This window comes from Musca vetustissima, unplaced genomic scaffold (genome assembly GCF_032173495.1).
Source record: "Musca vetustissima isolate MV318-11 ecotype Yass unplaced genomic scaffold, APGP_CSIRO_Mvet_v1 utg5322, whole genome shotgun sequence".
NCBI lineage: Eukaryota > Metazoa > Arthropoda > Insecta > Diptera > Muscidae > Musca > Musca vetustissima.
In genome coordinates, this window is record NW_026884431.1 from 11,428 (window position 1) to 34,985 (window position 23,558).

The window sequence follows — 23,558 nt, forward strand, 5'->3', positions numbered from 1 at the left end:
ATTATAGATTTCATATTTCATTTCCGCATCATCCATGACCTTCCCAAATTCCCTATGCCATTGGCCATAGCATACCAGGGCATTCGAATACAAATTTTATTTTCAAAATCCTCAAAGATTTTATTCACGAATTTTCTCCCATTGTAATCATCGTTTACACTCTCTTCTCCGCAGTATTATCATTGTATGTATGTAACTTTGTTTATATGTTTATATATAATAATGAATTGTTGTTGTTTTTTTGTAAGTTGTTGTAATTATTTTTTTTTCAAGAGTTAATTAAGTCTGTACGAGGGAGTATCATTAACAAATATATGTATGTTTGTTATCGTGTGTGTGTGTGTCTTGTGTTGCGTTATATATGTATGTATGTATGAGTGTTTCGAATTGTAATACTCTTTTTGTTCTTGTTGTTGTTCTTGTTGCTGCAATATCCTTCAAACAAATTCTTCTTTCTCCTCCAGCCATGGATGATTTAAACATTCAGCTGCCGATGCCCGAATGACGGGATTATATTCCAACATTGGCAACAGGAAATCGGAGAATTTTTTCGCTTCAATCGGATCCCAATCGTATTTTTCAATTAGAACATTTATCAGACTCCATGGTTTTAGTTTTGTGATATTTCGTAGACTTCCTGCGAGGAGGGGAATGAAAGAAGAAATAGAATTAGTTGTGGAATAAAATTTTAAAATAAATTATGACAAGTAACGCCATTAAGTTCGACAGGGCCGAACAATTGTATGCCCTTAACAATGATCAGGTGGGCATTATAAAATATTATATTTGTCGAAGACCTGCCAGGACCTTTTTTATTAGTCAAGAAAATAAAATTTCAAATTACAGACACTCAGGAAAGAAAATTCCGCTAAGATCAACTAAATATCGAACATTAGACAGTATATTTTTATATGGGGTATTGTCAAAACATTGAACTTTCCAGGGACGGAGTTTTTGACCGCAAATATTCCGTAACGCTATATAACATTCAATTCGGGTGGGAAATGCTCCAATGTTCCATGAAAAAATCGTCCGGGTTGATATTTTCATTCACTCGACGTGAGCTGGACATTCAAAAATACCTAAAGGGTGGCATAGGGGATGATAAATACCAAGCAACGTCCCTGATTGGCTTTAACATGCCGAAGCCTAGGCTTATCTTGGTCCCTCGACGTGTCACCTGGGGCAGCTACTTTCATTATCCATTGAAATAGTGAGCTGATATGTGCCGCGAGTTCACCCATAAGAACTATAAAAAATGGGTTGAGGAGTCGGGTGAGTTGCCCACACTCGGGAAAGCTCTCCTATTATGAAAAAAAACAACAAAACAAACCAAACCCCCAATCTTGACGACCCCCGTAAACCTATAAAGGACCACGATCTGCGAATCTGCACTTAGAATGTGCGCAGGTTGTACAGAACAGGCCCACTCTTCGCTTTGGCGGATGTACTCACGAAGCACAAAGCCATTATTATTGCCTTACAGTAAATGCGATGGAAATGGACTGGCCTAAGTAAATCAGATGATTACGCCCTTCATTATAGCTGCCATGAAACGAGACGTAAATTTGGCTGCGGATAGCTGCCATGAAACGAGACGTAAATTTGGCTGCGGATTTATGGTTAATAGGAGAATAAAAGACCTCGTCTCCAGATTCACTCCAGTAGATGAGCGAATAGCTATAATCCATATAAAAACAGAGTCCTTCTACATCTGTCTTATTTGCGCCCATGCTCCGACGGAAGACAAACATGAGTGCCTAGGAACTGCATATGACCGCTGCTAGGAGATTTTAATGCAAAAATCGGAAGGGAAAATATTTTTGATCCCACCGTCGGAAAATTCAGCCTCCATGAAGAAACATCCGACAACGGCATGAGGTTGATTTACTTCGCTGCAGCAAAAAAACAGTGTAGTTAGCACAACCAGATTCAAGCATATCTATATACACAAGGCCGCCCTGATTTCTCCTGATCAAGAAACGAGAAATCGATCGATACGAGGGGCGAATATCGATTTGGGCCATTACCTTGTGGCAGCCAAGGTTCGCACCCGTCTTCATGTAGCAGCAAAGATGTGATCTAATGTAGCACCGAGACTCTACGTCGAAAAACTGCAAACACAACAAGTAGCAGAGGCCTATTACGAGGGGCGAATATCGATTCGGACCATTACCTTGTGGCAGCCAAGGATCGCACCCGTCTTCATGTAGCAGCCAAGGTATGATCTAATGTAGCACGGAAACTCTACGTTGAAAAACTGCAAATACAACAGGTAGCAGAGGCCTACTCTCCTGCTTGACGAAAGCACTTCTTGTCACGATAATAGTATAGAAGCACAATGGCAACGAATTGTCCACTTCCTACAAACTGCAGCAAAATCAACAAAAACAAAAACCACCATCAAGAAACCCATGGTACGATCAGGAGTGTCGTAATGCTACTTATATGAAAAAGGCATCGTATAGGGCAACCCTGCAAATAGTAGCAACTGGCAATGCGAGAGAGAATTATCGGGAGAAAAGGAGAGAGGAGAAACGTCTTTTCAGAAAAAAAGAAGAAATAACAAGAAAGACGTGAACATGAGCAAAACGAGATGTACAGGAGTCAGAATGAAGTCCGAAAATTTTACCAACGAGTAAAATACCAAAGCGAAGGCTTTGGCGCAGGCACAACCTCCTGTAGAGAAGAAGAAGGAAACCTGGTGACAGATGCAAATATCGTGCTGAGGATTTGTAAGGAGCATTTTGAAAAGCTTCTGGTATCAAATAGTCGCGGTGAAGAAGTTACCCCAGAGCCAATTGGAGATGACGGTATAGACTGTATACCACCTAGTCAAGATGAGGTCAGAATAGCAATTAATCGTCTGAAAAAAAAAATAAATCAGCAGGTGACGATGGATTACCAGCCGAACTATTCAAGACTGGTGGATAGATGCGGGTCAGGAGCATGCGCCAGCTTATTAGTACAATTTGGCTAGAGGAATGCATGCCCAATGATTGGAAACTCAGCATTCTGTGTACCGTGCACAAAAAAGGAGACAAGACGATGTGTGCCAACTATAGAGGAATAAGTCTCCTTCCCATAGCATATAATGTGGTATCTGGCATACTGTGTGAACTAGGAATAAGTAAATCGACTTTCGACTAATCGATTAATCGACTTTTTGTATTGAAAAGTCTAAAAGTCGAAGTCGACTTTTGATTTAAGAGAAAATCGTAAAGTCGACTTTTCAAGATCGACTTACGATTTTCTTCATAAATATTAGGTTTTATATCACAAAGCTCAAATTGCTCAAAAATTGCACTTTCCGGAACTTTACTTTATCTGTTCACAATAATTCATATAAAAAATCAAAAGTCGATTAGATTCAAAAATCGAAAAGTCTAAAAGTCGACTTTTGCGCTTGTCTACGTATCCTTAGTGTTAACGACTGAAGCCTATGGACAATGACATTACTGGGCCATATCAATGTGGCTTCAGACCTGGCAAATTCACTATTGACCAGACTTTCACTCTGCGCCACATCCTAGAGAAGATCCACGAAAAACACATCGACACATTCCCCCTAGTCGTTGACTATAAAGCTAATCCGCTGAGAGGTATTTAAAGTCATGTCTGCATTCGGCATTCCTGCAAAGTTTAATACGGCTATGCAGGATAACTTTAACTGGTCCAATGTTTGCAATTAAAGTTGGAAAGGACCTATCGGAGCCCTTCATTACTGTCACATAAGGTGACAGTTTGTGGTGTGACCTGTTTAAAATCCTGCTGGAAAAGGTCATACGAGAGGCAAAATCGAACAGAAATGGCACTCTGTACACCAAACAACACATGTTATTCGCCAACGCCGATGACATCGACATAATGGGTCGAACATTGCGAGCTGTAATAGCCACCTTTGAACTAATTGAGAAGGAGTCGGCCAAAGTGGGTCTGGCAGTAAATGGCGAGAAGACCAAGGTGATGGTATAAATGCCCAAGACGTCCAGTAGACTCGGTACAACTGTGGAACTTGAAAACTACAGCTTCGAGGTGATCAAAGATTTTATATACCTCGGTACCGTCATAAACAAAACTAATAACACCAGCTTTCAAATTCAGAGAAGGATAGTGTTGGCCAATAGATGCTACTATGGTCTGAGTAAACAACTCAAAAGCAAGGCCACTACCCGCCAGACCAAACTCACACTCTACAAGACGCTGATATTACCCGTACTGTTGTATGGATCTGAAGCATGGATACTTACACAGGCAGCTCTTTAGTATTTGAGAGAAAAATTCTCCGAAAGATCAATGGGCCGATCAGCGTCGATGGTGAATATCGGCGTCGAATGAACCAGCTATTCTGGGATATAGGCATTGTTAGACGTATCGAGCTGCAGCGACAGCTTAAAATGCATATAAAAGCGAACCAGGTGATGGCTCACGAATTAGATGGAAAGATCAAGTAGAAGGCAACATTGGCGAATAATGTCTTTTAAATTGAAAAAAAAACTGCGCAAAAGACAGACGCGCCTGGAAATCTTTTTTAAGCTCGGCTTACGGAACGAAAGTTCTGTCACAAGCCAGCTAGGTAAAGTAAATAAGTAAGTATGTAAATACCTTGATGTTAGTTTCATGTGTAGACGAGAGAGAATTTAGTTAAGCAAGGATCTATGTTTATTTTCTGTCAGTTCGCTTTGGATTTTTCCTTAAGAACGACTTAAAATAATCTGACTTAGTCGAATCTCGAACCCACAATACTTGTATCCTTAAATTATTTGTTCTAATATGTAGTAGAATTTGAATAGTGGAGAATTTTCACAACTATTTTAAGGGGGAAACACCAAGGAGGACTTCAGCCTTGTCTTTTTTATTGTAAAATAAAAAAGGAAAACGGCGCCCAACATCAAGATTGACTCTGATATTCCCTTAAAAATTGAAATTTAATACAAAGCCAACTTAACAGGACAGATCTGAATCCTCATATGTGTTTCCACCTTTAGGGTTGTTGACGACTGGCAAAGACATGATAAATTCAGTTTATGTTCAAAGTATTTTGAACAATTGTCTTCTTGCAGGATCTAAGTTACTCAATCGTTCTGATATTGTGACTTGGGTGAAGTATTGTTGAATCGGACAAACTATAAGGTTGGGGAAAAAGAAATCCGTTATTTTTATATGAACTATAGAACTTTATTTAACATGTCTCGGAATGTCCGATCTGGGCGAAATATGCACCGTTTTGTTTTATGATTTGTTGCCATTTTAAAGGTAACTTCATAATGCCTCTCTCATAGAAGTCCTGCTCTCTATTTGCCAAATGTTGCCTAGTAGTCGATTTTCACAATCCTCCCAAGATACCAATTTTTTTATCATAGAAGTCCTGTTCTCTACTTGCAAAAAGTAGTCTAGTAGTCGATTTTCACAATCCTCCCTAGATACCAATTTTTATCATTAAAGAAATTTTATTTTGGTTATATTGTCCGGACTGTATGGCAGATGCATTAAAACTTCCCAACCAAGCTCCTAAAGTTTCTGGCGAGTCACTGTAGGTGTGTGTGTGGCCTAGCGTTGTCCTGGTAGAACACGACACCTCTTCTGTTGGCCAATTCTGCCTGTTTCTGATCAATTGTAAATGGTTTAAAACCAAGTTGAAGTTGACCGGCTAACATGCCGGTCAACTTCGATCATTTCTCCGATTTTATCAACATTTTCGACGACCCCTAACCTTATATTACGATATGTCTCACGACGCACAATTAATGAATGTAGACCCTCAATCTAATATTAATTTAATCTTCAAAAGACACTTAATATCTACAAAAGGAAGTTATCTTCCCAGGGATCTACCCAATATGAAAAGTCCATTGCAACTTACCATAACTTGTAAAATATTTAACACCATGTTTGCCGCGAAATATTACCGACGGTGGTATTGTGCCCAACAGCTCTACAATATGGGCCAGATGGTCTTCATCTCTGGAATATGTTTCCCCAGCATGTGGATCGAAGAGATAATCTCCCGTGGCCAGTTCAAATGCCAAACATGCAGTACTCCAGATATCGGCCGTGTAATTATAGGGGGCACCCAAAAGGACTTCAATTGAACGATATTGTCGTGTCTGGATGTCTTCGGTGAAATGATGATACTACAACAAAGTAGAATATCGATAAATAAAAATCATACAATAAAAATATCACAAAGTGTGAACCTTACCTCATAACATGCATTACCCAAATCGGCAATTTTCACTCGTACATTCGTATTGTTGATCAGCGATTGTATGGCATTCGTATAGGATTGTGTCTGAGAAATTGTATTTGGATTTGTTATATTGATATTATTTAATTGATTATTTAGTTGTTGTTGTTCTTGTTTATCAGAACCACTTGTTGTTGTGGTGGTAGTTGTAGTAGTGATGGTGGTTGTGGTGGTTTCAGTGGGCGGCTGTGAGATTTTTTTGATAAAAAATTTTACACATACGAAAAAAATTAAAGGAGAACAAGAAAATGAACATAATTTGGGAAAACAAGATAAAGAAGAAAAATGCAAAAGAATAAAAGAAGAATATAAACAAATTTCGTTTTTTTGGTGCAAAAGACATTCAGATGATAATTGTTGTTATTACGATTTTAGTTTATATGCTAGAATGAAGATGGCGTTGTAATCGGTTGCACCGATTACTTGTGTGAAATAGCTCTCGATCAAGTTTAAGAATGACCCAGTTCATTCAGGAACTCGAGTGGTTCAAGGAATCATAACTGCCTCATCGAAATTTGCCATGGTTGACCTGAGATCCTACACTTAACCAATACCTACATATGGATTCTCAAACTTTAGAAAATACCCAAAAACAAATTCTTCGGCTGCTGATGGTGTGCTGATGTGCCTTGACACCCTCAGTTTCAAACGTCACAAGTGCTACACACCAATATATGAACCCCGGCAGGGACTTCTCTTTAAAATTCTAAATCGTATATTCAAGAATATCGCAAAGAGCGTCAACTGCTGAAGGTTACGACCTTGTGTCGTCTTTGGCGAAATGATAATTTAATCCGACAATTCGAATCCCTCTTTAGACTCATTGAGTAATACGACAGTTTCACTCTGAGTCAGAAGAGCATCCCAGCCTACATAAGGAATGTACCCCAACGACAGACGAATATAATGATGCTAATGTAACCGTCTTTAATACCCATGTAGATGTGGGCTCCTCCAAAGCGGAAAATGTTAGTAGTACGTCGGCTTCAGCCGATAAACCGTTACTTCCGAGGCAGACGGCAATAAAGTAGGGATAAGTAAATCGACTTTCGATTAATCGACATTTTGTATTCACAAGTCTAGAGGCGAGTACGCACTATCATATTGGACTGTCAGGTCTTTTATCGATTACTGAATGTCCAACAAACATAAATATTTTCGTGGTTGCCTGATTAATATCGAACATGAGAGGCTTCACTATTAAACAAGCAAAAATTGGACAGGAGAGTTAGTCAAAAAGCTTTAAAGTCGAAGTCTATTTTTGGGGAAATCGCGAAGTCGACTTTCGAGTTTCTTCATATATACTTGGTTTATTATCACAAAGCCCATTTTGTCAAAAAATAGTTGATTTTGCATTATTTGCCAAAAGTCGATTTAGAACAGTATGCAAAAATGGACAAGTCGACTTGGCGCCCGACTAAGTGTCCCTACTATAAAGGGGAATGAAGCCAATAGTACAAAAACACTTTGAAATCCTCGTTGTCGGCCCTGCATCCAGAAGTGGCAAATGCAAGGAAGCAATGAATAAAAAGACGTATCGGAGGGCAATTTGCTACTGTAACGATAAGTAGATAAAGACCTCAACATGATCAGCGAAAAGAATTTCACCCGGATCAAGAATCAACTAAAGGTCGGTAGTACGAAAGGAATTATCCCCACTAGACCTGTCCAGTCGACCGAATTCCTACCTCGTGTAAAGCATGGGGCAAACAGCGGCGGGATCCAATCCTCCTCAACGTTTGGGCTATGAAGAAGAAACAGGAATTGACTGGGAAGAAAACATCGTTGACAAAAAAAAAAAAAAAACACTTAGCCTTCAGTCTCAACATGATCAGCAAGAAGAATTTCACCTGGATTATGAAGCACTTAAAGGTCATGAGGATGTACGAATGGGACTATTTTCCCTACAAGGCCGCAGGGAACTACCTTTTGCAGGACCTATACCAAGGAGGGTAAATGAAGCCAACTATATAGCATCAAAACACTAGACTGAAGCCAGGAGTTGTGTCAGCGGCAGCATCGGTGACTCATATGGAAACTGTTCCGACCAAAAAACAATTCTCTTTAACGTTTGTGGTAATGAACACGGAGAAACAGCAACTGGCTGAGAAGAAACCTTTGTTGACAAAAACCACTTAGCCTTTGGTGTCGCATATTCCGATAATAACCAAGAGGGATAGTGGAAAGACTATCATTGAGAACACGAAAGTCGGACCTATTGGTAATTGTTCCAAATGCAAGAAAGTGATGGATATGGGAAGGCAATTGGCTTCTGTCAATATTGTCCTCTAAAGGTTGGAGGAAGTACGAAAGGCACACAGCGGCTGCATCGGTGACTCAAGTGAAAACTGATCCGACCAATATCTTATCATACTGAACGATTGTGGCAATGAAGAGGATGAGATCGACAGAGATACAGCAACTGGCTGAGAAGAAACCTTTGATGACAAAAACACATAGAATGTTCCGGTAGTAGTCTAGAAGGATAGTGGAAAGGCTATCATTGAGAAAGTCAGCCCTATCGATAATTGTTCACTGGGTTTGCAAAGAAATCTTTTTTGACAAAACCGCTTAATCTTCGGTCTCAGTAAAGGAAACCCACAGTATAGCAACAAAGCCTGGGGCAAACACGATACTGACGACAGGTGTTGTGTAAGCGGCAGCAACGGTGACTCAAGTGGAACCACTTCCGACCAAAATCCAATCCTACTAGACGTTTGTGGCAATGGCGACGCTATCGCATGTTCCGGTAGTAAGCAATAGGGATGGTAGAAAGGCTGCAAGAAAGTTTCGGTAGTGGAACGGAGTTAAAAAAAACCCCGTTGCATCGAATTTCCATCACAGAACGATGTTCAACTGTTAACGGCTTATGAATTAATAAAATTACGGGGTTATGGATTATCAGTTTTTTCATTTTAGTATTGACCACTAGTGAAACCGCCTTCGTTTGAGTTAGGTTATGGGATGTAATATCGAGCGCTTACTGGTGATATAGACAGAAAACTTTCGGCGGGTTTTATAAAGATAGAAGACACCCTGCAGATAAAAGTCATTAAAGAGATTTTCTATATACAAGAACCTTCAACCTTCTATTTTAAAAACATAAACCCCTTCGTAAGGCATTTCTATTTCCGAACTTTGATGAAGAGCCATATTCTTTAGAACTCCTGTAATATTCCAATATAGTTATTTTTGTTATAAACATAGGGTTTTGATATGTATATTCAATTTTTAAATAATTTTAATTTCGTTATATGGTATTTGTATTTGATGTGTTCAAATGTACATAAAAAGCCTTTTTGCATAAATAAAATGTTTACGAGTTTGTGTCAGTGTGTTAGTTAAAATGATTGACTATTAAATTATAGCATAAACAATATAAACTAAGTAAATAAAAAAATGAACAACATAAAATTAAATAAAATTACCAATTAACAACAATAACAATTGCATATAAAATTCTACATTATTGTTTGGTGTGAGTTGGGTGGGGGTGGTAAGGTTGTGGTATTATTTAGTTTATAATAAAATTTGTATTCTAATGTTATATACATTTACTTAATGTCAGCTTAATTACATGATTTGGATGTTACTAATGCGGTTTTTTTAATGAATGTTTTGTGAATGGAAAATAATTAATAATTATGTCTTAATGAATGGATATTGTTTTTATGGATATAAAGGCTAATTCTAAGTGTTTTCCACATATACTTATAATATTACTGGAAAACAGTGACACAAATGCTAGAGTTGAGTCCGTATTCTATTTTATATTAAATTATAGTCTTAGGAGTTAAAAATTCAAAGACGTTATTTCTAGACGACGATAGATGGCATAGATAGCCTAATAACATGTGTGCGGATTGATTGAAAGGGTTCACCAAAGCCTACGTCTGGATCGACAGGATACTTGTACGTATAGAACCAAAAACGTTATAGAGAAACATTTATTAAGCCGAGTGCAGTAGTGTAGTGGATAGTGTTCGACATTCTAAAAGCAAACCTCGGCTACCACACATGAGGATAACAAAAAATTGAGATATGGCCCCCTAGAGGGATATGGCACAACTACTTAAGCCAAATATGGAACCCAACCACTGCACACAATTAAAAGAAGCATTGTTACTTGGAAATGATAGATGGCAGGACAGTCTACGGTAGACCAATAATAAGCTAGATGGCGTAGTGTCCGATGGGTTGTGTGTTCGAATCCCTGTGAAATAATAAAAATTAAAGGCAATTGCGACACCCAGATGGAAATGGCCAGGACCCCAACCACTGTATAAAATTTAAGAATGCAATGTTTCTAGACAACGATACTTAACTGGATTAAAATCAATAATTAACGAAACTAACACGAGGTCTAACCGAATAAGACGGAGATGTTTATGGACAGGAGAACATAAAAAATAGTAAATCGGAAAACCTGGGTAAAAGCGATGTCGCTATTATCCACCACAAAATTCTTGAAAATTGAAACTCAGCACTGATTCAGATTTCTTCAAAGTATATTTCAATTAGTATTGAAATGAAATCAAGGAAACCAAGTGCAATAACCAATGAATATAAGAAGTGTACACGACTTGATTGGCTTCGGTTTAGAGGATCTAGAACTGTTACCAGATAAATATTATCAGAGTCTTTATTCTGTAGACATAAGAGGCAGATGTTATGGTATCATATTCTCAGGAGAACGATCTAGAAAGAGAGAAGAGTTCTTCTCAAAACTATAGGTTTTATAATCGAGATTATGACAGGATCAACATTCAAAAAATCCCTAGTTATATTCGTGATAATGAGTTGTAAAGTGCAAGTAACGAATTTAGATTTAAGAGAACCACCTCCATTTCTAGATTTGAAAATACGGTGATTTTCAATTAGTATTGAAATGAAATCAAGGAAACCAAGTGCAATAACCAATGTACACGACTTGATTGGCTTCGGTTTAGAGGCTCTAGAACTGTTACCAGATAAATATTATCAGAGCCTTTATTCTGTAGACATAAGAGGCAGATGTTATGGTATCATATTCTCAGGAGAACGATCTAGAAAGAGAGAAGAGTTCTTCTCAAAACTATAGGTTTTATAATCGAGATTATGACAGGGTCAACATTCAAAAAATCCCTAGTTATATTCGTGATAATGAGTTGTAAAGTGCAAGTAACGAATTTAGATTTAAGAGAACCACCTCCATTTCTAGATTTGAAAATACGGTGATTTTCAAACTAGGAATACTTAGTTGAGCCCAAAAGTCGACTTTTCGATTTTTGCTTTGACTAAAAAGTCGACTTTGTCTAACCTGTTCAAAATCGATTTTCGACTTTTAGCGACCGATCGATTAGACGAAAGTCGATTTACTTATCCCTGTTTCAAATGGCTGGCAAATGAATGTGCATTTGAAGACTTAAAGGATAAGAAATTTAATTTACATAAGAGGTCCTCTTAAAGGTCGAGAAAATTCTCTCGGCTTGGTGGAAAATTCACAAAGAAGAAAATTAAAAAAAGAAAAATAAAACGTTGAGTCAGAAGGAGACTGCGGCAAGGAGGCGGTGACGGCGAGCAAATATGGCGAGAGGACTCCAGTTCTGAGTACAGAATAAAAGTATGAGTCTATAGGGTCTTATTCCAGAGAAGACGAATCGCACAAAGGCTCGGCACCGACAACAACTCTACTAGCAAATATCGACATGTTCGTAGAGTTTATAGCATGGCACAATAAATAGGTAGTCCATTTAGAGCAGCTGATGTCTCGATTAACTGTCAAAATTGGTAATTTTTACTTGAATTCGATGTGCAATGTTGCCAACCATGTAAAATATTATAAGGAAAAATTTGACATAAGGTCGAGACAAAAACAAAGGTTTTTGTTTTTTGATACATCGCCTTATTAATGCATCGTGAGTTTATAGATAATGGAAAACCGAGTAAGGAGCGCACCCTATAAAATGAAAGACGATCCCGTGGTTCGTGAAATCCAAAATGGCGGGGGGGTTAAGGCAAGCCCAGGCAGCATGAAAGTATGAATAAACTAAAGACAAATGTAGCAAATTTGAAACAAAAAGTTCACGAACTTAAAAGAGAATTGGTGGCGACTGCAGAGAAAGCTCAGGCAGCAGGAAAATCATCATGGGAAAAAGAAAAAAGAAACTTTGGGAAAGGGTGGCTTCATCGGAGGATGAACATCAAGCAGCAAAGGCCGAACATGACGATTTGACAAAGCAAGTGGTCACCAATACCGCAGACATTATGGCAGTGAATACGCCACGAAATCTAGTGAGGTGGAAATTGAGAAGCTGTCTGAAGAATTGGCACTTTCCGGGAAGGCACATCAAACAGCAGAGGCCGAACGCGATGAGGTGGCCAGGCCAGTGGTCACCAATGGTAGTAACGAGCGCAAATATCCCATATTTCTAATTCACAGAAATTAAAACCATTCGAGTTGGAGGTTGAAAAGTACAATGGTGTGGTTGATGCGAAGAAACCTGTAATGGAACAGGGTTCGGCTGGAAAGTAGAAGCCGGTGAACATGATCCAAGTTGATAAGGGAATACGTGCTGAGAAGTATGAGCCGCCAGTGGGGAGTTTTTATGTCGCTAGGAAGATAAAAACCGGCGGACAATGGTGATGACCCGAGAACAAACTATGATTGGTCAGTAAGCCGAAGCCGGTAATTAAGGAGATTCCGGCCAGGAAGATTGTGGCGGTAATGGAAAGCGTTGCCGTGGAAATGCGCTACGTATAATAACAAAGCAGAAAGACTGAGACCAAAAATGACGAACAATCGAGAGCAGATTATGGTGTCAATAGGAAAATGAGGTCGGCGGACAATGGTGGTCAACGAGATTGGCCCGGTAAGCCGAAGTCGTAAATTAAGGAGTTTCCGGATAGACATATTGAGCCGAAGAGCAAATTGGAAGTCTTCAATCGGCATTGAAGGAGGAGGGACGAAATCATAGTCCTGTGAAGGTTGTGGGTGAAATGCTATAATGAAGAATTGGATAATAAAAGCCTTGACGTGGTGGAGTAAGTGACACTAATGGTGACTTTGAAGAAAGTTTCCAGTCGTTGCAGGCAAAGGATATAGAAGCTAGTCCATTCACTCCACGGAGAATATCCGCGTCTTTCATATTCCCTGTTTATCACCCCCTTAAAAAAGGCGATAAGAAAAAGCTGATGGTATCAACATCCAATAGACACGGACGAATTGTGGAACTTGAAAACTGCAGATTCGAGGTATTCACAGATTTTATATACCTTTGTACCGCCATCAGTTTTAAAATTCGGAGAAGAATATTGTTGGCCAACAGATGCTACTACGGTCTGAGTAAGCAATTCAAAAACAAGGCCAACTCTTGCCAGAACAAACTCACACCCTATAAGACGCTGATATTACCCGTACTGTTGTATGGATCTGAACAATGGGTACTAGCACAAGCAAATGAGGCAGCTCTTGGAGTGATTGAGAGAAAAATTTGTGGGCATAGAATAGCAAATCCTCTTCTTCGAAATGATTTTCAACCGAATTTTACTTGCTTCTTTTCTCATAGTGTAAAGTCCACTCAACCTCGTCGAACTTAACGATATTTTTATTTGTTATTAACATGATGATGATGATGTCCACAAAGTGTTCCTATTTAAATACATCACAGTGTAACCTACACTCACTCACACACACAGATACACAACTATTCACTGTGAGTCCTTTTTGAGCTCTTATTGTTTTGTTCTAAAAAATGAATAATGATTGTTGATGTATTTTCTTCTTTCTATATTTTTTTTTGTTTGCCGAGACCAGAGAGTGATGTGTGTGTATAGATGTATTTTTTTTCTATGTTCTAGTCGTGATTGAGAATTTATAAAAAAGCAACAACTACGACGACGACAAAGAAACAAGAGTATAACAGCAGAGATAATCATGGAAAATGGCTATGATAATGGGTTGTTGGTGGTGATGATAATGGCGGCAAGAAAAAACAAAAAATGGCTTTTGATGCGGGTAGGGGTGGTAGGTGGGATGACAGTGACAAACAAATATGTGAAGTGGTCAGTTACTGGGTCACATTAACAGGTCTTTGGACCCAACGCCACCAACCGATAGAGATATTCAAAAGAGATGATGAGTTTAGGGAGGAGGGAGGATTGTTGTTAACGACTGTTGTTGATGAAATGGCTGTTTGTGAGGGAGGCAGCAATGTTGTTGATGATGATAATGTGAAGAGAGCTTCGGGGAAGAACGACAGGGGAAGCGGAGGGTTATGGCTTTAGAATGTAGTGCAACATTTTTTGGTTCAGTTCAGTTTTTTGCCTTTACCTTTAATATCGATGATGATGTTGGTGATACATTCATTGTTGCTCGAACTGCCGTATTGGCAGTTGTAGTTGTTGTTGCTGAGGATTGTTGTTGGGTTATTGTGGCTGTTGTTGTTGTTGCAGATTCTATTGTGCTTGTGCTTAGGTTAGTTGGTGGTTTATTGGCCATTTGTTCACTTATATTAATTGGGGTGGTGGTGGTGTTTGGTAGTGGTGGGTTGTTTGTTACTACCGATTTGTGCTCATCATTGGGACTCGTCGGCATGGGGGAGGAGTTTTCAGTGTTTTTCATATTGTCCATAATGATACTTGATTTCATTAACATGTCATCTTCAGGTGTATTTTCCATTACAATTCCCGGGACATCATCAACAATGGAGGACGACAATTCTACTTCATCGTTCTTTTGGGAGGGTTTTCGAATTCAGATTTTGTTTTGTGCGTTATAGGTGAATTGTGGGTGAGAGAGGTCAGTTGAGGTGGGGAGTTGTTATATATATATTTTTTTATATAAAATTTACAGTTTTAATTTTTGTATTTGTTGGTTTTTTTTTTGTATACAAAAATATCAGAGTGTAGGGTGCAATATTACAGAAAATATTTATATTGAAAAAAAATATCGAAAAAAAATAATTAATTGAAAATAAAAATAAAATAAAAAATTAACAAAATAAATTAAAAAAAAAAAACTCATTACAAAACTGACAACAAACAAGCTTGTGTTGGTATAATATTTTTTATAATATTTTAATATATTTTTTACAAGAAGTTTTTTTTTTGAAGATGTTTGAAAGATTTAAAAAAAAGGGGGAATTTTTGGTTATCATTTTCGGTGTGGACATTTTTTTGGTAATAATTTTTTTGCAGTGTATTCAAACAAATTTCATTCCCCTCCATTTTTTCCTGCATATTCTCATTTTCAACAACTTACTTGATTAGCAATTTTTCTAACCTCAAATTTTTATAATTTCTCTTTCTCATTCAACTTACCTTGGCAGTGATTTTCTTTTCAGCTCTAAAACGATTATTTATATTTCCAGTGGTCGATGAATTACTGGCATTACTGGCGCCTCCGCCACAGCCATTACCGATACCACCGCCAGTACCTCCACCTCCTCCTCCAGTACTGCTACCGCCATCTATACTATCACCCATTAGACTGGAGTATTTCGAGGCAATGGAGGAGGTATCCTCTTTGTCGCCACTCAAATTATTACCCGCCACACCCAACGGCGGTGGCAGCGGTGTCGATGAGGCAGAATTATTAGCTGTATTTGTATTGGTTAGATTGGCTGCATTCATTTCGATGTTCTGTAATGGCCATTTGGCCCGCGTTTTCGTTTGTTTTTCTATTGAACTTACTGGAAGTAAAAAAAAGGAAATTGAAAATAAGAAAAATCAATAATTTTTAAAAAATTCTTTTTTGAAAAAAAATCTCCCGATCCAAAGTTTTCTTTTTATATTGCCCACATAAATAATGCAGAGCTCTATGGTGATTTCAACGAATTTTGATTTTTCTTCTGATCAAGAATTTATGGTATGTCCGATGAATATTTCAAGGAGTTTTTTTATATCACCAGGGCGTATGAATATTCTGACCCAATACTTAATCTTACGTATACGCAATGATGTCAATATGAGCGGATTTTTTAAAGCAATATTATTTTAAAGGTCTTCGAAATATGACTTTTTTTAAAAGAATAAATTTTAGGGAAGATTTTTTTAAACAATTCTTTTTCAATGACCGTCAGAGGATCAACTACAAGGCGTGGATTTTTATTTAAAGAATATTTTTTCAAGGACCAACAAAAGCGTATATTTCATTAGCAATATTTTTTAGGGGCACACACAAGGTGTGATTTTTTAAATAATATTACATAAAACAATTATTTTGCCATTGGGCGCCATTTCTGTCCAAATCTGCGGGACTATTAAAAACTTAAAAACATTATTTATAATTGGCGCCAGTTGAATGATGTATTATTAAAACAAGTGAAAAAGCGTTAAGTTCGGCCGGGCCGAACTTTGGATTCCCTCCACCATATATATACTGACAGGTACTAGAAATGAAAATATAGGGAACATACCAAAAAGTGGACCTATACAAACATTTCTAAAAACGGATTATGTAAATCTTAATACAAATTTCAGAAATTTATTTATAATGGATAATTATACCCTCAGCATTATGGCTAATGAGGGTGTATACACTTTAACACGGTGAAAATATTCATCAATGTCGTTCTAGACCCCATGTTTCTTTGGACCAAATCCGTTTCAGAAAATTTAGATTTCATCCAAACTTTGCCCATCTTATTATTTCTCCAAACTTAGTTCAAATTCGAAGATGGGGAAAATCGGTCCAATTCTTCTGGAACCTCCACACAGAGACTAGGTCTAAATGCGGCTATAGTTTATTATCGAACTTTACGTTCTTATACCCTCAACATTATGGCTAATGAGGGTGTATACACTTTAACACGGTAAAAATGTGCCTCATGTCGTTCTAGACCCCATGTTTCTTTGGACCAAATCCGTTTCAGAAAATTTAGATTTCATCGAAACTTTGCCCATCTTATTATTTCTCCGAACTTAGTTCAAATTCGAAGATGGGGAAAATCGGTCCAATCTTTCTGGAGCCTCCACACAGAGACTAGGTCTAAATGCGGCTATAGTTTATTATCGAATCTTACGTTCTAATTTTTTATCTCGCTATCCCCCGCAGGTGAAATGATTACAACAGAGTCTTAGAACCAAACTCAAAATGCGGAACAAATCAGATAACTATTTTAATATAAAAAAGGGGGTTATATGGGGACTACCCCAAAAAGGGGCGAATATTAAAAATTTTTGGAAGGGAGATTTGTTACCATATACGACTACAAAATACCAAATTGCAGCAAATTCGATTGAAAAACGCGCTCAAGAACCCCAAAATACCGAAAATTGGGGGGTACCTTTTTATGGGGGCTATCCGAAAGATTGGACCTATACTCATAATTTTTTGTGGAGAGATTTGCTGCGTAATAAGAACTCAAAGTACCAAATTTCAGCGAATTAGGGTGAAAAACGTGCTCAAGAACCCCAAAATATCAAAAATTGGGGGTACCCTTATATGAGGGCTACCCGAAAAAATGGACCTATATTTATAATTTTTTGTGGAGAGATTTGATACCCAATAAGAACTCAAAGTACTAAATTACAGCCAATTCGATGAAAAAATGTGGTCAAAACCCCTCCAAAACTGAAAATTGGGAGGTACCGTTATATGAGGGCTACCAGAAAAAGTGGACCTAAAGTTATAATTTTTAGTTGAGAAATTTGGTATCCAAAAAGAACCCAATGTACCAAATTTCAGCGAATTTGGTTGAAAAACGCGCTCAAGAACCCCAAAATACTGAAAATTTGGGGGTACCCTTATATGGGAGCTATGCCTAAACGTGGACCGATATAGCCCATCTTCGAACTTGACCTGCCAGCAGACAAAAGACTCTATGCAAAATTTTGGCGATGTATCTCCATTAGTTTAGACGCTAGAGTGATTACAACAGACAGACGGACATACTTAGATCGTCATAGAATTTTACGCTGATCAAGAATATATATACTTTATAGGGTCGGAAATGATTATTTCGATGCGTTACAAACGGAAAAACAAAACTAATATACCCTCTATACTATGGTGGAGGGTATAAAAAACAGGGCGTAGATAATAATTATAAACTTTTCATGGACCAACCACAAGACGCTGATTTTTTTAAATAATATATTTTCAAGGAAGCCTTCTTCAATTTTAAAAATACACTGGGCGCCATTTATATGACTCTGTGGGACTATTCAACCTAAAAAACTATAGTCTTCCCTCCATTACCCTTGGTGGACAATGCCATACTTTTCCCAATAATAAATATTTTTTATTATAAACACAACAAACTGGAATTACTCCAGATAATTTTGCATAAACAAAATACAAATGGTATCCCAAATAAACCGCCAACACTACTAAAACCAGTACGGAAAGTTCAAAAGTCGGACGGGGCCGACTCTAGGATACCATTCACCACTCATATGAACAATATTTGGAGGACCATTAAAATGGAATCAGACTCTCTGAATTCATAGATGTTTGAACTTAATTAAAACAACCCACACACATACTATTCTGAAAATTTTGAAAAATTGAATGTCAATCATTTGTATGAAATCGAACAAAATATGTATGGGAGCTATATATAAATGGACGTATTTGAGCAACCGCGGCATCCACCATTTAGTATGATGAAGCACAGTGCGATATCCAAAATATTTATCGATCTAAAATCCAATACAATTCTTGGCTCTATTGGTACGTTATTTGGAATCTATATCTAAACCTGAATCGATTTCAATCAAATACGCTATGCAATATTACATGCAAAACGAACAGACATAGGCTCCTCCATCTGCACAATTTGCATAAAATCGAAAAAAAATTAAAAATTATGTCAGTTGGTGTTGCCGACAGATAGATACCCCCAGCCTATGGTTTGCGGAGGTCTTCGAAGGTACACACAGGATTTATTATTCGTTTAATAAAAAGTATATATTTTTATCAAAGAGGTTTCGAATTGAATGTTGATCAAATCGGTAATTATTTTACCTTCAAATTAAATTTACAAGTTTATATAATTCTGCATATGTCAGAAAAAAGTAAGCAAACCACACATAAATATCGACAATAAATACAATTTGAGTATCATTTAGTACAAAATTTCATGATTCGAGCTCTAAAGGTTCACTCAAATCCACATTTTACCAAATTTACTTCCATTTAGCAAAAATTATTTCCATATGTACCCACCTCAACCATCCAACAAAAATTCCTGCATACCCCGATCCTACACCCCCACAATGATTCCAAATTCAAATTTCGGGATTCCAACTCTATTGGTTCACTCACAATTTAAATTGTACCAAATTTAGTACAAAGTAGTAGGAATTTCCAAAACTTCCTACCTAAACCAAACCTACACCCCCACAGTGATTCTAAATCCCAGTTTCAGGATTCCAAACTGTACCAAATATAGTACACAGTAGTATGAATTTCCAAAACTTCCTACTTAACCCAAATCTTCACCCCCATAGTGATCCTAACTCCAAGATTCGCCCACAATTCAAATTGTACCAAATTTAGTACATAGTAGTACCAATTTTCAAAACTTCCTACATACCCCAATCCTACACCTCCACAATGATCCTAAATAAACATTTAAATTTTTAAATTGTTCCAAATTTAGTGCACATTAGTACAAATTTCTAAAACTTCCTACATATATCAATCTTACACCCCAACAGTGATCCTGACTCCAAATTTAGTGATTCTAACTCTATTGGTTCACCTAAAATTCAAACTGTACCAAATTTAGTATCATTTAGTACACATAAGTATTAATTTCTTAAACTAAATCCTGACCTCAATCCTACACCCCTACAGTGATCCTAACTCCAAATTCCATTGTTCCAGCTCTATCGGTTCATCCAAATCCAAATTGTACCAATTATAGTACGATTTAGTACTTTTCGTACACATAAGTACGAATTTTCCAAAACTACGTACATATCCTAATCCTACACTCCGACGGTAATGTTATTTTCAATTTTCAGAATTCCAGCTCGATTTGTACCTTCAAAAAATTTTGTACCAAATATAGTACCATATAGTATTTTTCGTACACATGAGTACACGCTTTCCAAACTCTCCTCATATCGACCGTACTTCTCAACCTTAATTTGCATTCCAATTTTCAAGTTTTTAGCTCTATCCATTCACATGCTACGAAATTGTACCAAATTTAGTACATTTTAGTACTTTTCGCATACATATGTTCGAATGTCCAAAACATCGTTTGCTATATCTATTCTACACTCCATCAGTGACCCTCATTTAAAACTTAAGAGTTCTTGCTCTACCGGTTCGCCAAATACATATGGTATCACATTTAGTACTTTTCGTACCATTCTAGTACGAATTTTCAAAAACCCAGCCTAATCGGTAACCTTTGGACCAAGAGTGATCCCCACCCAAAATCTCAAGAATCTAGCTTCAGTCGTTTCGTCTGGGCGTTGATGTCAGTCTGTCAAACACTTTACTTTATTAGTATAGATATATATTTGGGGGATGTATCAGAGGAGAGGCCAGACGGTTCCCAACTTCGAGCTTCATCTAGGCTTGGTAACGATAATAGGTTGTGCAAAGTTTGGTTTAAATCGGCCATTTCATTCGCCTGATATTGGATTTATAAATATTGGAAATTTTGACCCTTTTTGGGGAAGATTCCAGAAGGAGTGGACCAATGGGTCTCATCTTCGGACTTCATCTAGGCTTGATAATGATAATAGTTTTTTTCAAATTTTGTTTCAAATCGGGGATTCCATTCGCCTGATATAGGTTTATAAATATTGAAAATGTTGTCCCTTTGTGGGCGAGGTATCAGAAGGAGTCGACTAATGAGTCCCATCTTTGTACTAGGCATGGTAACGATAATAGGTTGTTCAAAATTTGGTTCAAATCTGATAGTCCGTTCACATGATATTATAAAATTAATCTTTGGCACTATTTTAATAATTTTGGTGGGGGGAGGTACCAGAAGGAGTGGGCCGATATTCGCCATCTTCGAACTTGAACTAAGTTTAGTAGAAATATTATGATGTGCAAAGTTTGGATGAAATCGGATACATCCATTACAATACATTTGTAAATCGACTCCAAATTGTCAGAAACGGATGTGGTCGATGAGGCACATTTTTACCGTATCAAAGTGTATATACTCTCATTACCCATAAGTCTGAGTATATAAATATATGCGGGAGCTCTGTCTACATCTGAACCAATTTCAACAACCAAATATCGTGGAAATAGAACAGGAACTATGGTGGACCATTTACATAAAATGCCACTAAAGTATTTATGTGAGCTATATTTAAATCTGAAACGATTTCAAACTTAACCAAAGCATTCTATACTAAATTCCATACCCGCTGCAGAATTCCGTGAAAACAAACATAGGCTCCTAGGTTCGCCATTTACATAAAAACAGAAGAAACTATATATGAGAGCTATATCTAAATCTGAACCGATTTCCACAAAACTTGACATATATTAATCTAAACCTAATTCTGTACTATGTGTAAAATGTTGTCTCAATCGGACCAATATCGGGAGTTTGGTGCACCATTTACATAAAATGGGACGATACTATATATGGAGCTGTATCTGAATCTGAATCGATATTCTCCAATTTAAAAAGGGTTCGTCCTTGGGCCAACTATGTGGCATGTGCCAAATTTCATTCAAATCGGATCATAAATGCGACCTATACATTGGTCACAAAAATACATGGACGGATAGACGGACATGCATAAATCGACTCAGAAAGTGATTCTAAGCATATTCTCAAAAGGAAGGAAAGGGAAAGATAGAACCATATCTCGATTCCTTTTACGTTTAACAAACATATGCACAAATACATACTACAGTGCGGTGAAGGGTATAAAGATTGAGCCTTAAAGGTTTATTCATATCGCCAGGCCGTATGAGTGTGCTGTTCAAACTAAATCTTACGTATACGCTATGTGGTCCATATGATTGTAGATTTTTTATACGATCCTCGGATAACGGATTTTTTTTTAAAGTATATATTTTGAAGGACCATCTGTGGAAGGAAATTTTCAAGGATAGTCAGAGGAAGTTTGTAAGGAATATTTTTTTAAGTATCTATAGGGCGCTTAAAAATGGTAATCTCGCAGATTGCAAGTAAATGATCCATGGATCTCTCTAAAATATTTTTTTCAAAAACATTGCTCTTTCTTTCACAATATTTATGAATATTTTTTAAGGGCCGACCCATGGCGTGTATTTCCTAAAAAAATTGGATAAGTGTTGCCGTTTTGGACATTTTCAATTTGGTTCGATAATTGGCCAATTCGGTCAACTTGTATGCTACTAATCTAGTCGGATTCCGTTTAAATTTGCAATGTTAGACCGAAAATCGGATTTTCGTTCCTTTTTGTGGACATTTTAAAACGATATGTTTTTAATCTAACGGCAACATGGCCGTGGATTCTGATTCCAGGTACTATATCGTTTTCAAAAACATATTAAAAATTAATTTTTGCCACTACTTACTATACGAATCGGGAAAATCGACACCTTTTATCCGCAAACTGGTTATTTCATCATCGATTTGTTGATTCATAGCTGCCGCATTATCGATGACCAGTAGAATATTTTCCGGCTTTATGTCCGTATGTATGATATTACATTTACTGTGCAAATAATCCAAACCCTCCAGCACCTGCTTGATAATATTTCGCACCTGGGCTAAAGCCAAACCCTGATAATTGTTCTTAACAATCAATTTATAAAGGCTACAACCCAATGCCTCGAATACCAAACATGTGTGAACGCCATTAACACCGCGCACCGTAAAATGATTGAGCAAACGTACAATACGTTCACGTTTCACATCCAAGGGATCAGCATCACGTATAGCCTCCAAGAGGCGTATCTCATCAGCTGCAGTCTCAATATAGTGGGGAGCACTTTTCACCACTTTTAGGGCGACGTATTTTTCTTCTCTGTAACAAGACAAGAGGTAGGGAGAAATTATTATGGGAAAAGTTTATATTTCGTATTTTTTAAACTTACTTGAGATCTCGACATAGCCACACCGTGGAAAAGTGTCCCCAGCCCAGTTTGCGTACAACTCGAAACCGATTATCAAATATATCACCGATAACCACCGGATGGTAGCCACCGCGGCAATATTGGGCAGCATCTTCCTGCTCCTCATCCGATCCATATAGACTGCTGTCGGGTGAATCGGGAAATATTTCATCGGTGGTGCTTAAAGTACCACGTGGTTCAGATCTGTAATGGAATTTAAATGAAAAAACTCATTATTTAAAAATATTTAAAAAGAAAAGAATATAATTTAAATAAGAAAAAAATTATATAAAAAAA

At 37.4% G+C, this 23,558-nt stretch overlaps 1 protein-coding gene across 1 annotated transcript in view; it reads right to left on the bottom strand.

Moving 5' to 3' along the window:
- Positions 1-437: 437 nt before the first annotated feature.
- Positions 438-23,558, bottom strand: part of LOC133331440 (SRSF protein kinase 2-like) — a 32,087-nt gene continuing 8,966 nt past the window's right edge. The window contains exons 2-8 of the mRNA XM_061539832.1: positions 23,244-23,465; positions 22,722-23,173; positions 15,703-15,918; positions 15,548-15,627; positions 6,203-6,292; positions 5,864-6,134; positions 438-637 (exon numbers count right to left, since the gene is read on the bottom strand). Coding sequence (XP_061395816.1) covers positions 438-637; positions 5,864-6,134; positions 6,203-6,292; positions 15,548-15,627; positions 15,703-15,918; positions 22,722-23,173; positions 23,244-23,465 — 1,531 coding nt within the window. The remainder of the gene's footprint in view (positions 638-5,863; positions 6,135-6,202; positions 6,293-15,547; positions 15,628-15,702; positions 15,919-22,721; positions 23,174-23,243; positions 23,466-23,558) is intronic.